Raw genomic sequence first — 15,076 nt, 5'->3', positions numbered from 1 at the left:
AGGACAGATAGCAGAGTTTGATACACCAAAGAAGTTACTTGAGCTACAAGGCTTATTTTATCGCCTGGTCACTGATGCTGGTTTGAGACATGACTAAGCCTTGGAAATAAACTATAAAAACATTGCTAACTTCTTTAAAAGGTTAAAAATAGATTAATTTAGAGTTTTAATAAAACTAGCCCCTAATTCCAAGCACTCTCATGTAGCACCTTCAGAAGATTGTGGCTTTTTGCTGTACACAAGACGAAATAATAACAATGACAATGTCTGAGATTATTAATTACTTGATTGTGTTATGGGGGCTTGCCGCACTTTGTTTAACATTGCATTCACTCTTTGCCATACACATTACCTTATGTCTATTCAAGCATTATAATGCAATTATTGGTACTGATTGACTAATAAAATGAATCTGTAAAATTAATAATCATCAAAATCACTAAGATAGAACTATATCACATTACAAAATTAGAAATTAACTTTTTTATCACTGATCCTCAATTTATCAAAAAGTTAAAAACCATTTGAGAGAACTCTAAGAAATATTCCATTAGCTGGTGACTGTGTCAAGCCAATACGAGTTTTCAATGGAACCTGAATTAAAAGTTAAAAGGTGAGTTTTATTTTAAGCATGCTATTATTTAAAAAGTTTATAAAGAGGCTCTTGCAAATAAAAAATTCATAAAAATTGCAAATTGCTTGAATTAACTCCTTTATTTAGGCATGGGATTTTTAAATTTTAGTTTCAAAATTCAATTATCATCTACAACACATATGCAACCCTATATATAATCCCCTAGTTATGGTATTACTGACTTGTGTGTCTGGTGCTTTCTCAAACTTGTACTTTCTCAGTAAACTTGTTAGACACATTTTAGCTTCCATTAAAGCAAACTTTATACCAATACAATTACGAGGACCAGCACCAAATGGCATAAAACACATCAGATGGTGAGACTCTTTCTCATGAGGACTAAACCTTAAATATATAAAATAATACAAGTTCATTAAAAATTACAAATGTCAAACCTTTCTGGCCTGAAAATGTCAGGCTGCTCCCAATGTTCAACTGACTGGTGTAGAACCTGAATTGGTATCATGACTGTGCATCCTGCTGGTATAGTAACTCCATTAATTGTACACGTATTTTCACACTCTCTGAAGGTCCTATTACACTAAATGATCAACAATTAAGTAGTAAAAATGATAATACATTGATGCTGGTGCATATATCCTCTGTGACTCTTTTATTACCCAGTCTAAATACTCTATGCTATGTGCAGCATCATAAAGAGAAGAATCCTATTATAAAATTTAAACCATAGGTTAGGACTCATGTTACAATTGGATTAAGGATAAATGTAAATGAAAATGAATATGAGATTATATATATGTTCAAACTATATGCATATTATTGTGTCATACTTTATTGCATTGATAATATTTATTGATTTCTTGAGAAAGTTTATTCTGTTTATCAGGGTTCATTGCTAGAAGATAAGCTGTGAATCCCAGTAGGCTAGCAGATGTATCATATCCAACTAATAAAAAAAATAACGAAACAGAAGTTATTTCCTCATCAGTTAATTGCTTAGAACCAGGACAAATTTGATCATCTTCTGCTTTGGCTTCCATCAAAAGCTGTAGAAGGTCAACATTCTAAATAATCATACAGATTAGTATATATATATCTCATGAACTATGAAATATATCTTATAAAACACGCTGACAGAGTTAATACACCCTTCAACTCTAGCACCTTGGATCCTTTGGGGCCTGCTAAAGGCTCAAAGGTAATATTGATTCAAAGATTTGAGGTAAAGCTTATAATCATCATGCATTTTATATGTAATAGTTAATGCATGGGGTGGCGTGTGCTGTCTTTATATCATCACTCGCTTAAGGTCTCGTTGCTAAAAATAGCACACAAGGGCCAAATTCCCTGCTCAATTTTGGAGCTGCATGACTCGTGCAGCACCAAATTGATGAGTGGCGATAAATCAGATATCACACTGGACCTCTTTTCTCCCATATATTTCTATATGATATTGCTGCTCTCCTCTTGCTCTTCATGCTCTATCTGTTTTATCACTACTAAGTTTCCTTTGATCTTAAAGTCAGACATGCAATAAAATATACTATAATATAGATGGGCAAAAGGTCTTACTGTATTTTTGTATGATTGCAGGTGCCTCTGATTGATAACATGAAAAATAAAATTTCTAGCAGTACTATGGTATTGAGTTAGTTTCAATCTTTTAGCAAAAAACAATCCAAAAAACTTTATGGAGAAAGGAATTTGAGCTATGAAAAGTTTAACAAATTTATTGATTTTTACCAGTAACTTACTGCACAAATCACTTAGCAAATTATACAAATTAGGTGTAAATATTCCTGTAGCAGCTTCTGTAAGAAAGTTCTTTTCTCCTTTAAGAATATTGACTTGACAACCAAATGCAGTTGCTAGAATGACTTCCATACTGAACTGTCCAAATATTCTACATACAAGAATTAATAACTGTACAGTTCCAAATTTTGTATCATTACATCAAATGCAAAAAACTACTTAATAATTAAGGCTTTAGTCAATTATTGGCTTAAAATTAACCATGAAATGTGTCATAGGATGCATTTGTATGATATTGTTTACCTCCACAACTCAGCACCATTGTTCTTTCTACTTATGTCACTAAATATCTCAACCAATGTATCACAACTCCTTTCAATAAGTGGTGATACCTGTAAACATAAAAACCATTTAAATATTTTTCCTGATTACTATTTCTTTATTTTTAGTTATTTGGCATTATGCAGTTCTGTATGTCACCAGGCTAAAGGTGGGCATCCACTATGCCGCATTGTTGTTTGCAACTTATGATTAAACCTTTGATGTGTTGCATAAAAAGCCATGAAGTAGAGACTCTCAATTTCATGACATGTTGCACAACCACATCAAAGGTACTGACAACAAAGTTGTGAAATGGATGCCTAACTTAAATCAGCCATTTTACCATTCATGTATATACCATTATTACCATTTTCAACTTCTTTGCTGAAAAAGCAGGATTAACAATAGCTCTAGTCCTCTTCCAATCTTGCTTATTCATAGACAACATTATGCTGCTAATTTTAGCCTTTTTGCGAATTTCAGTCAAAAAGCCAAATTCCTTCTAGTGATCAATATAAATCATTAACATAATCATAATGATAACAATTCGAACAAGAATGCTGATCTAACAGCCACACCCTTTTGAAATAATATTAAGTATGTGCCGATATGTGCAATTATTGATGGAGGATAATGATGCCAGACTTCAACTTACCTTTCTCTCAGTAAAGTTATCAAACTTTTTTATCATAATCTCTTTCAATATATCAGGATCAAGCACAGCAAGGTAAGGCTGTGCACCAATATAGTATCTGTTGTATATATACATAACTTATGGATGCTTTTGTTTGGACAATGAAATACTTACCCAAATACTTTACCATATTCTTTTGACCATTTCTTTAAAGCACAGATACTCCCCTGCATACAACAGTTATGACTAGATAGCTATCCAGCACACATGCATGCACTTACCACTTTAAATATGTCAAAAATATTTCCAAAGAATGGTACAGTTGGCGGAGAATGCAAGCCAAACTTTTTAAAAAATTGGTAGGGACTATACATAAACCTGAAACAAATAATAATCATTAGGTCTAGTTGCCATGCAGCTTTTACAAACAGTAATAGGCTTAGATAGTGAATTTCAAATTGATCTTAGACTTACTTGTACCAAAAAAGAAATAAAGTTATTAGAAAACAAATTCCTCCTAGATATAACATATCCTAAATAGCAGCAAATAGACTATAGTTAAGGAGAAACAGGCCACAGGAGTGACAGGACTGCAAATAGCTGTTTCGTCTCTTTCCTGTGCAATCCTAAATAACAAAATAAACAGAGTGACACAATTAATGATTAATGGTTTGGCTAATGAGACTACGTCAATGAGTATACTGAGCCACAAGAAGCAGCCACTCATGTATACTTTCTTGACTACTGAGTTGCAGCTAGATAGGTGCAGATTAAAATCAAACAACCTTGCACCACAGTGTGAAATAAATACCCGTACAAGATGATCTATTAGCCGGAGTAATATTTGGCAAATTTGCCTGTGGAAAGAAATTGGTGGATTTTATATTGGCAATTTTGTGCCACATGCCATTGAGCATGCTCAGATTAAAACAAAATGGTGGATTTTAAATTGGCAATTTCTTCATAAAACCGCCAATCGCCAATATTATTCCCCGCCAATAAATCATCTTGTACGGTATCAGGGTACCTAAATAAAACAATACCACAGCCATAAAAGTTAGTTACACTGTGGCATATCAATGATGAAACAAGTAAAAAGTATAAAGTAATAACAAATAAAAAGGATAACATATTTAAAAAATTAAATACATGGCTTTATGTTGAGCTAGCATGCTATAACTAATTGTAGAAGCACTACAAATACAGTATAGTAACTTAAACGAGAAGGTGCGGTATAAACGCGGGGCCCTGGGCATGGTGGCTTCCGTTTTATTCACGTGTAAAAATGTCGGCTCTAGATGGTGTTGCTTCTTCAAGGAAAAGCGCAGAAAGAAAAAGGTTTGGGTACCAAATGGACTTCTATTTTACTCTCAAGGAAGACAAGGACCAGTTCTAGTTAGGCTTGATTGAGTTAAGGGGTCTTTAGGCACTAAAAGAAGGCGCTGGAACTGCCGTCTCATACTCCGGGCGCCGATTTAGTTTAAAAAGAGAATCATTCTGAGGCTCTATCACATGATACTAGTAGTTCTTCTGCTATGCTTAATACTTCAGGTAGTTATAGTGTGTTAAAATTAGTGATTATATATAAATAAGGTATGGGTGATGGGGACGAAGAGCAGCCATTTTGTGCATAGATATAGGATCGGCTATTGGGAAACATACATTAGTGTTAGTGTGGTATGGTTGACCGAAGGATGATCAGTTACAGACAGGTATTCTTTGTTAGTATTATTATTATTATTATTATTATTATTATTATCAACATCATCAAAACTATTCATAATTTTAGATCGTCATGTGATTTGTGCTGAATTTCGATTCAATGCCAGTTGTGAGTCCTGTAATCGTAACTCAAGTTTATTAGGCACTAGATACAGAAGTAAGTATTATTTGTAATGTAAAGTAATCATATGGTGGCATTAATATTTTTAGGCTCGTACTAGCATTTTTCTTGTGTTGGTATATTACCATCACAGTACTGCCATATTTTTGTCGGCATCACTGGGCACAGTTGGGAAGAGGTACACAGATACAGAAGGCTCCTCACCATCCCAATATCTATTCAACCCTATAATGTTTATATTTTAAAAAATTTAGAATAGTATTTTTGTATTTACTTCTTCCAGTAGATCGTTGAATGTTACAACTGCTACCAGTACTAGGATCTGAATGAGGACCATGTAGTGAGGGCTATTCCCTTGCCACTATCACTTATTACCTGCCTGACAGCATCATTGACTGTGTTTCTTAGGCTGTTGGCAGATTTTTCAGAATATATATATATATACAATATAATTGATAATAATGTAAAATTATTACTTCAAGTCAATTATACCATTTCTCTCCTTGCTATGCTTTCTAGGTGTGCTTGTAGGTTAACTCTCTCACCTTTGCTAATTTTAATGTTTTTATAATGCGTTTTGCTAGTGATTTAGCCATGATAAGAACAGTGCCAGTGCGGGAGCCATTTTGTTATTTTCAAATTTCATTCAATCTGGCCGCCATATTGTGCCCAGGGCACCTCCTTTTATACTGTGATCGACGGAAGCGATTTCATGACGTGTGAATGGTTTTATAGTGCACCTTCTTGTTTAATAGGTGCAAATGTCCAAACTTGCAATTAAGTCAATCAGGAAGTAGCCTAGTCTTAATTGCCACCCAAAGCATTCCCCAGCCTACACTCATTTGTGTGTGGACTGAGGAATGGGAGATTATTAGTAACCATAGTGGTTACCTTGATGATATTCATTGATGAGTAGGCTTTACCCTTGGAATGCCACTTTTATTTATACAACTCAATGCTAGCATAACAAACAACAAGCAATGATGATCAAGTGTTACAGACATGGTTACATTAAAAAATCATGCTTTTCAATAATTATTATATGCTTACTATTATGCAGGAATAATGGTTAATCAACTTTGCAAGCCAGGTTTCTTTTGGGTCAGTTTCTTAGTGTTGTATATTTGCCCAGCCTCAAAACTAATAAAATAAAAACAGTTACAAATAAGAAAACAGAGACAGACAGATGGACACACACAATAAAAATAAAGCAGCATGTAGGAATGAACAAAAGAACAAGGATAACACATTGTATGAATAAAGAAAGAGAGAGAATAAGAGGAAATGCACAAGAATTATAAATGGAATCATATAATATCAAATAAAAAGGAATGAATGAACAATGTAGCTCACACTACCAATGGTACTGAAGTACATCCAATGTACAAAATTGTAGAACAATTAAAGTAGAGTATGAGAACTGAAGAGAATTTCAGAGAACTGAGTAAAGACAACTTTACAACTGAAGAATTTGATCAATGCAGGGCTATTTATATGGAGGATGTGTGGTTATTATAGTTTATTATATTATAGTTAATTAAATGGACTATCAATCAATGGATTATAGGTACTAAAGGAGTAGCTACCAGAGGAGAGACTGGATTTGGAGTTGGATTCTTAGATGAGTCAATTGCTGCTGAATGAGTGAAGTAAGGCCCTTGTCCTAAGACGGAGCTGATCAATATGTCTATGCCATTGTTGAACTATGTAACCATGCACTATGATGAACTAAAGAGACCACATATCATACTGGCCGGACCAGTAACTTCAGTAACAGTTGCTGGTATCTAATTATTCTGACCAGAGTAAGCTCGAGCAAACACCTTATCTCCTAAAAACGAAGGATTTCACTTTCTTTTCAGGGATGTTCTGCTTTTGTTGTATTCTCTTAGCTCAGTGAATCTGGATGAAACTGATCTAAATGTGTACAAATTCTTCTACCCATCAATAATTCAGAAAGAGAATGCCTGTGGAGTTATTCTATAAGTTAGGAGAAAATGGGATAATCTTTATCGTATTATGAGAGATCAATCACTTTACTAGGGCTGACTCTGTGAACCACTAACAGGACTTCTGCTATACTAAGGATGGTCTAATTAATGCTAGAAAACGCAAAAATGCTAAGAAGAACTATATCTCTCTCTCACATAGCCTCGGCACCAGTCCCTTGGCCCTGAGATTAGATCTCTTAATTTATTTTCAATTCTAAAATCAATAGTACCTTCCAATTTAACAATTCCTTGTTTTACTGTCTGTATCGCCATCTCCGCTAAGCCATTTGATGATGGGTGATAAGGTGAAGTATAGCTGTGCTTAATACCATTCTGTTGGGTGAATAATTTCAACTGTTCACTGGTAAATCCTGAACCATTATCAGACACCATGTGTTCTGGAACACCATGAGTAGTGAAAACAGAACGAGTACTTTAATTGAAGCTTCTGAGGATGTGGGTGGAACTATTGCTGCTTCTATCCACTTAGTATATGGGTCGACTATGATGAGGAATAAATGTTCTAATAATGGTCCCGCATGATGAATATGAATTCTTGACCACAGACGTTGGGGTACTCCCATAGGTGCGTGGAGTGGAGCTTTGAGAGGAGCAGAACGTTGCAGCTGACATGTAATACACTGTCTAACCAAGTCTTCAAAACATGGGCTATAGCCTTTCTTTTTTTCAAAAATTAGCTTTGCTCATAACTCAAAAATTAATCATCAAACTATTTAAATAAGGACATCAATATATATCAGAAAATGTAATAAAAAAGTGAGGGGTGATTGCAGAGCCAAGTTCTTGTTTCAATCAAAATCAATCACTCAATCAAAACATTTAAAGACATCTATAGGCATTAAAAATATCATTAAAACTAACAGAGTCATTTCTTGTAAAAAATTAAAAACAAGGCATAAGTAAAAAATTTATAACATGCATCATGCAATCAGACTCACCTCAAAATTTCTACTTATATTTAGCATCTGCATAAAACTTTACACATGTACATTGGAGTAATGGAATATTATAGTTATATTACATGCATAATCAAAATTGACCCAATTGCCAACAATTAATTATAGGTTCTTACCAAGTCAGTGCAGTCCTCTCTCCTCAGGGTCAAAGGTCATGGCTGGCAGTCTTAAACAAGATGCATCCTTTGCTTATCAAATAGCTGGCAACCTTTTCTCGAGTTTTCATTTCACAAACAAATGGGATGAATTAAGGTACTAATAAAAAAATTAAGTAAAAAAGATTATAAATATTTTTTTATTACTCCCATGCAAACTGCCATTCAAATTGTGCAAACCACACCAAAAACAAAAAATTATACACAAAAATTTTAAATTGTTATTTAAACTGAGCAAAATTTGAAACACCCTAAAATTTTAACATCAACATTCTACACCTACATGACATGTACATCAATATACACCTCTCACATATGCACACACGTACACATGAACAACTAAGTGCACACACGCACCTTGGCACACATGTAGACTTGACACACCTGATTGTTCACATAAATGAATTAATTTGAAGCTCCTTGATCATTTCCTTTTGAATTGAAAAATAAAAAATAATGGTAAGTGGCAACATTCTCGGCAACATTAATAATGAAGTAGGCGTAAATAGATCTACCAAAGGCATGGCTATGTTGCAGCAATAATGGAGAGTCAAGATGAGCACGTTTTAAATGCCTTTATGATAAATGCAAGGACACTTTCCAGTGTGTTGAAAGCTATACAATTCAGAGATGTAAGTGAAAATTAACATAAAACCACAGCAGGGATTTAATTATACAATTTTTAGACTGCAACCTGCTTTATCAGTTCCACTGGATTGAGAGTGACAGTAGAGCAGGCAAAGTGTGTACAAGCAAATTGTTTTGTAAAATCAGATCTCTTTCAAGCCTACAACTACAATGAGGACTCCACACTGATATTTTATATTGACCTTAATGTTCTAATTGTAAGGATTGTTTTGTGTGAAATAATTTTGAAGATTCGTCGTCTTTTTAATTAAATAGGAATGTTTGTGTATTTTTGGTAATGAAGCAAACACATCTTTAAGATTGTACTATGATGGATATGGGACTCCACTTCAATTAGTGTACATTAATTTTAATCATTGATTTGAAGTGAAGTACACATTGTTGTGCATTTAAGTTTTAAGTGATAATTAATATAATAGACCTCCTCCTCAAGTGAGAATGACGGTGGCTTATAAATATCATTATTTTTTCGGTATCTACCTTTGTGTGATAATACACAATTTAATGTAAGACAAGTTATCATAATACTATACCATTATCTAATGACCTATTACTGCCTACTATCTTAATGTCTAAATATTTTAACCTCTACAACATCAACATAATGAGTAGTTCAATACACAGTCTACCACACAATGTGCATATTATTAAGAATAATTATTAAATTAAGAATTAATTGTGCATCTTATAAAATAACAATAGACACTTGTCACGAAATGCAACACAGAAATGAGATTTCACTAATATCGTGTCAACTTAAAGCGTTATGTGCATCAAAACGTCAGATCGCGCACATGTTAATTGTAATGCTACGTTGATCATAAACCTACATTGAAAGTTACTAACTCATGTGGCAAACACTAATTAATTAATCCTAAATTAAAGCTACGGGATTGAGAGAATGAGAATTAGGAAGCTAGTGCCCAGGTTCATCAAACTACCTGCATCACAAACCTCACCAATCAACCCACCATGACCTGGCTTAGCTCAACTGTATAGCACTTGCCTGCTTTTAAGTAGTTAAAGGATCGAGACAAAAATCGGCCTGATCTGCTTTTCCACATAACTTAGAGGCTCCTAACTGTTGCAGTGGTAAAGAAATGGAGATTAAAGTTGGAATCTTTTCTCTCTGGATGCAGCTCTTTTGCTCTGCAGGCAAAACGGTAAAATAACACCTTTTCCCCATTGAAGACTGTACAAAGTATACCCCCAACATGGCGGCCAGAATAATTTTTTCATTTACGGTATCCAAACGAATATCATTAAAAAGTCTATGAATATCATGCATCTCATTCACACAGATCTGGTGGATACATACATGTACATATACTTACTCAAATACTTTTCTCAGTTTCTCTTCATTGGCCCCAAAAGGTACATTACCTACAAACACAGAACAGTGAGTGTCATTAGTAGGTGTGGCCAGATCAACCCTAATAATGCCTCCCATCAACCTCTTGTCCATTCAACTCCAAACAAGCACTAGCAGACTCCTCCGTCTCCATAACAACATAGAAATTAGTAGTCGTCCCTGTCAACTGTTTTCCGAGTTTCCTAGCAACTCCAACAGGAAGCTTACCAGGAGAAACCGCAACTGATCGTTGCCGTGGCGACTCGACCAAACCAAAGGGGAAGACCAGCTTGAGTATGTCCTTTTTAGTTGACGGAGGAATGTTACCAATAAATACTGTACGAGGATTTCGAAGATCATTTTTATTATTAGTAGTATTTCTTTTTCTGGTTGTATCTCAGGTTGTACTTGGTCCTAGTAAACTGTCTTAGTCTGTTCTTTCTTTCTTCTTGATGGGTCTGAAGGAGTGAATAGCTTCTCTTTTCCCTCTTTAAGCACTTAACTTCGAGCTTAACTTTGCCTGAGCAGCCATTTTGAAATGTGAGAACACGTGGGTGGCTGGCTGCAATTAGTTCATGGTGCATGTATAGGTCTATAGCTACTGTATAAAAGCAGTTAAAACAATGCATGTCATGTATAAAAACTAGGAGGCTATAAAGTTTGGCCCTTTTATACCACTACTAGGAGACTGGAGTGACTTTCTTCCTTTCATATTGATTGCAGTCAGTAAAGTCTTCAAGATTATTTCATTTTAATGACAAAAATTTTAACTTTTACTAAACTCAACTAATATAGATACATCATATATGTACATCTTGACATAAATTTGGAACCTTAAAAATTAAAATTTTAATAGACTTTCTACACAACATAATATTTTTTGTACATTCATTATAAAAAGATGTGCATGTGTTGGTAGCTCATTTGGCCATGCTGCACAGTAGTAGTTGTAGAGCTGGCAATGACAGTTCAAATCGCCATAAATACATGCAATCAAAATTTAAAAGAATTATTTTTCAAAAAATTAAAACTAGTATATAAATCTCTAGCTTCAGTCTTGAGTATCAATCCACTTGACATTTCATCTTTATTTCAGCTTGAACCTATCAATGATAATATTAAATTCCTTACAAAAACTTACTGTTAGTATTGTTATTTTTCTTCTTGTGTGTAGTGCTCTTAGCATCACTAGCAGTAGTAACCACTAGTGATCCCAGGCAGCGCCACGTGGAGGCGGCACTACACTGCTGCCCAAAAAATTGAAATAACCTGGCCCAACACTCTTGCTGAGGCCCAGGTTGTAAAAATAATAATAATAAATAATAATAAATAATAAATCATAAAAAATAAAAAATTATAAACGATAATAATAATTTAATAATAATAAATCATAAAACCTAGATCTATAACCTATACGTACACTATATAACCTGTATCCTATAACTACCTGTTTCCTAATTTCTATACCATAATTACTTTCTAATTTCTACTACACAATAACTACACCATAGCCTAATATAACTATACCTGCTTCCTAATTTCTACTACAATACCTACCTATACCTACAACTTATTTTGTATACACAACGTAAGACAAGTTATCTTAATACTGTATCATTATCTAATGACCTATTACTGCCTCCCACCACTACTGTCTAAATATTTTAACCTCTACAACATCAACATAATGAGTAGTCTTAATACACAACCTACCACACAATGTGCATATTATCAAGAATAATTATTACATTGAGAATTAATTGTGCATCCTATAAAATAACAATAGACACTTGACACAGAATTGAGATTTCGCAAATATCGTGACAATGTGAACCGTTACTTGCATCAAAACGTCAGATCACACGCGCGTAATTTCAATGCTACGTTGATCATAAACCTACAATGAAAATTATTGATTTATTTTGAAAGGTGAGGCAAACACTAAACAATTGATCCTAAGTCAAAGCCACGGGATCGAGAAAGAGATCAGAATGAGAATTAGGAAGCTAGTGCCCAGGTTCATCAAGCTACCTGCATCACAAACCTCACCAATCTACCCACCGTAACCTGGCTTAGCTCAACTGTATAGTGTTTGCCTGCTTTTAAGTAGTTAAAGGATCGAGACGAAAAAAGAAAAAGAAAAGTCTGATCCTTTCTTCTGCTTAGAGTCCATATCACATAAAAAGGAAAGAGAGTGAAAGAGGAGAAGAGAGGGTTCCAAGCATGAAATACTGGGTGCCTCGATCCGACCCAAAAGGGGGACACGACTTCTCCCACACTCCTGGGCGAAACCCTCTCCCCTCCGCTGACCCTCCCCTTCCCTCTCACATGATTGGGACTAAAAGCAGGTCATTGTGAAAAAGGGTAGCTCAACCCATACAGTGAAAAAATATGCTTGTGTATTTATTGAATCCAAAGCAGCTATGATATGTTCTCTCCCTCCAGTTCTTTTGTTCCTCTCCTTTCTCCTCTCCCCACCGGAAGACAGCTAGTAATAAAGAAATGATCCGATTGTAAACTGACAGGAGAAGTGTAGAGTAGTGATGCATGATATGACATTAGTGGTAAGTCTTGTGTCCACAGCAACCACCTCCTTGATTAGAGCCTGATGTCTTTCTGAAGAGCTGTTCATAGAAAGTAAATCTGTTCTTGATTGATAACCTCTCACCCTATGATCAAATGTGACAAACAGTAGCTACCCCAATGATTACAATATAGGTCTTCCTTCTTGAATGCTTTGAAAAGCAGATGGAATGATCCAATGATGATGAATACGGTTGAAAGAAAGCAAAAGTAGAGACCGCAAGACGTTACAATTTTACGCTACGTGACTATGCAGCGTGACACGCCAAGCTTACCAAAACGTAATATAATATTATACATTTACATATGCAATAATTAGCATATGAACAATAGCTAAACTTAGAAACAGTTTAGGGTCATGTTTAGGACTGTTAAAATCTAACAAAATGTGTATGAGGAACATGTGTAAATTTGGGTCACCTGTATGAGGAGCATGTATGAATTGTGTCACATACATAAGAAACATGTTTAATTATTAAGAACATGGTGTACCATTTTAAAATTATGAAACAAATTGTGGTAGTAACAAAACACACTCACACTCAAGCCACAAAACACAACACAGAATTAAAACTTCACTAACTTTGTGTCAACTTTAAAGCGTTATTTTCATTAAATCATCAGATTACCCACACAGTTTTGACGTGACGTTGATCATAAACCTACAATGAGAGTTATTGACTTATTTTGAAAGGTAAGGCAAATACTAAACAATTGATCCTAAGTCAAAGCCACGGGATCGAGAAAGAGATCAGAATGAGAATTAGGAAGCTAGTGCCCAGGCTCATCAAGCTACCTGCATCACAAACCTCACCAATCTACCCACCGTAACCTGCCTTAGCTCAACTGTATAGTGTTTGCCTGCTTTTAAGTAGTTAAAGGATCGAGACGAAAAAAGAAAAAGAAAAGTCTGATCCTTTCTTCTGCTTAGAGTCCATATCACATAAAAAGGAAAGAGAGTGAAAGAGGAGAAGAGAGGGTTCCAAGCATGAGATACTGGGTGCCTCGATCCGACCCAAAAGGGGGACACGACTTCTCCCACACTCCTGGGCGAAACCCTCTCCCCTCCGCTGACCCTCCCCTTCCCTCTCACATGATCGGGACTAAAAGCAGGTCACTGTGAAAAAGGGTAGCTCAACCCATACAGTGAAAAAATATACTCATGTCTTCATTTAACCAAATATGTTCTCCTCTCCTCCTCTGGTAGTCTATCAGTTCTTCTCCTTCCTCCTCTCAGAATGCTAGTATTAGATGAAGATCCAATATTGTAAACTGTAGATTAGTGCTGGATGCTTGAGCCTCAATGCTATGATAGCAGTGGAAAGTACTATAGCTGTGTCCACATCAGTGACAACCTCCTTGTTAGCTGATGTCCTTCCAAACAGCCATTATTAAATCATATGGAATGTTCTTGATTGATACACTAGCTCTCACAAGGTACTGAATTAATTCATGATGCATGGTAATACATGATACTTCGATGTGATTGAAAATACCAAAAAAGATTAAAGTTTTCTTGCAAGCAGGTGGAGTGATCCAATGATGACAAACATTGTCCAGAGAAAGCAAGACTGGAGACCAGGTGACGTTGCAGTTTTACGCTACGTGAGGACACGTGTACAAACACGACGACACGTGTACAAACACGAACAAAAACATAATAATATATTATCATGCACACGTGTACATGCAGACACTAACATATTAAAACAAGAATATGAAATATGGGCACTGGTACATGTACATACATACAGAACCAGTAAGGGACAACCAATATTATACAAACACACCAATAATAGCTAAACAGTACATGTTGAGAAAATACTTGAATAGTGAGATATCTCTACACTGAAGTTACTTATATAACCTATGACCCTTTACATATACCAAAACCATTTGATGAAAACCAAATTATAGACCTATACCATAATTATTAACCTTGCTATATATAAGTACATTTTTTATCTTAATAGCATACCATTCCTATACATACAACTTATAACACAATGATACCAACACGATACATTGCATTAATTCTGCTATACCAGTATAATATCTTAATACTATACTATTACCTATGTACAACCATTAATGTTACCTACATCATATATTAACCTTGCTATATAAGTGGGTATGTTCTTATCCTTCATTGCCTACACTGACTTTTCACTTATGAACCTTAATATGACACAATAAAAACCATATCATGTACTTATACCATACTAA

The 15,076-nt window shown here is 34.9% G+C and overlaps 1 protein-coding gene, 1 long non-coding RNA gene and 1 pseudogene across 5 annotated transcripts; 2 read left to right on the top strand and 1 right to left on the bottom strand.

The window, feature by feature from the left end:
* The window catches only part of LOC100636829 (multidrug resistance-associated protein 1-like), a 6,973-nt pseudogene extending 6,876 nt beyond the window's left edge, over positions 1-97 (top strand).
* A 42-nt stretch (positions 98-139) lies between these two features.
* Positions 140-10,864, bottom strand: LOC100636702 (cytochrome P450 3A29-like). 4 transcript variants are annotated; one of them, XM_019996228.1, is made up of 18 exons: positions 10,371-10,864; positions 10,251-10,299; positions 8,626-8,699; positions 8,230-8,368; positions 6,196-6,285; positions 3,777-3,928; positions 3,584-3,680; positions 3,477-3,529; positions 3,324-3,420; positions 3,036-3,170; positions 2,651-2,739; positions 2,350-2,498; positions 2,168-2,304; positions 1,426-1,659; positions 1,214-1,302; positions 1,030-1,167; positions 817-979; positions 140-594 (listed from the first exon to the last, which is right to left on the bottom strand). In XM_019996228.1, exons 6-18 carry the CDS (start codon positions 3,830-3,832, stop codon positions 514-516), a joined length of 1,518 nt encoding a protein of 505 aa, XP_019851787.1. In that variant the 5' UTR covers positions 3,833-3,928; positions 6,196-6,285; positions 8,230-8,368; positions 8,626-8,699; positions 10,251-10,299; positions 10,371-10,864; the 3' UTR covers positions 140-513. The 4 variants fall into 4 exon arrangements, with proteins under 4 accessions (XP_019851787.1, XP_003386505.2, XP_019851788.1 ...); XM_003386457.2 differs by lacking the exons at positions 8,230-8,368; positions 8,626-8,699; positions 10,251-10,299; positions 10,371-10,864 and adding an exon at positions 6,499-7,830; XM_019996229.1 differs by lacking the exons at positions 8,230-8,368; positions 8,626-8,699; positions 10,251-10,299; positions 10,371-10,864 and adding an exon at positions 6,504-7,830.
* Positions 4,584-5,325, top strand: LOC109581816 (uncharacterized). Its single transcript, XR_002184789.1, has 4 exons — positions 4,584-4,853; positions 4,896-5,014; positions 5,092-5,181; positions 5,235-5,325. It is a non-coding gene; the product is annotated as an uncharacterized LOC109581816 (long non-coding RNA).
* Positions 10,865-15,076: the final 4,212 nt, after the last annotated feature.

Source organism: Amphimedon queenslandica, unplaced genomic scaffold, assembly GCF_000090795.2.
Source record: "Amphimedon queenslandica unplaced genomic scaffold, v1.1 AMPQUscaffold_13418, whole genome shotgun sequence".
NCBI lineage: Eukaryota > Metazoa > Porifera > Demospongiae > Haplosclerida > Niphatidae > Amphimedon > Amphimedon queenslandica.
The sequence above is the reverse complement of the archived record's forward strand: the minus strand, read 5'-3'. Positions and strand labels throughout refer to the sequence as shown.

Excerpts from the sequence above, each read along its gene's own strand:
- LOC100636702 (XM_019996228.1), bottom strand. The coding sequence starts at position 3,832 with ATGTTATATCTAGGAGGAATTTGTTTTCTAATAACTTTATTTCTTTTT. Across the intron at positions 3,421-3,476 it reads GAATATGGTAAAGTATTTGG|ATACTATATTGGTGCACAGC; the intron begins GTAAGTATTTCA and ends TATATACAACAG. Across the intron at positions 2,499-2,650 it reads AATGGTGCTGAGTTGTGGAG|AATATTTGGACAGTTCAGTA; the intron begins GTAAACAATATC and ends TCTTGTATGTAG.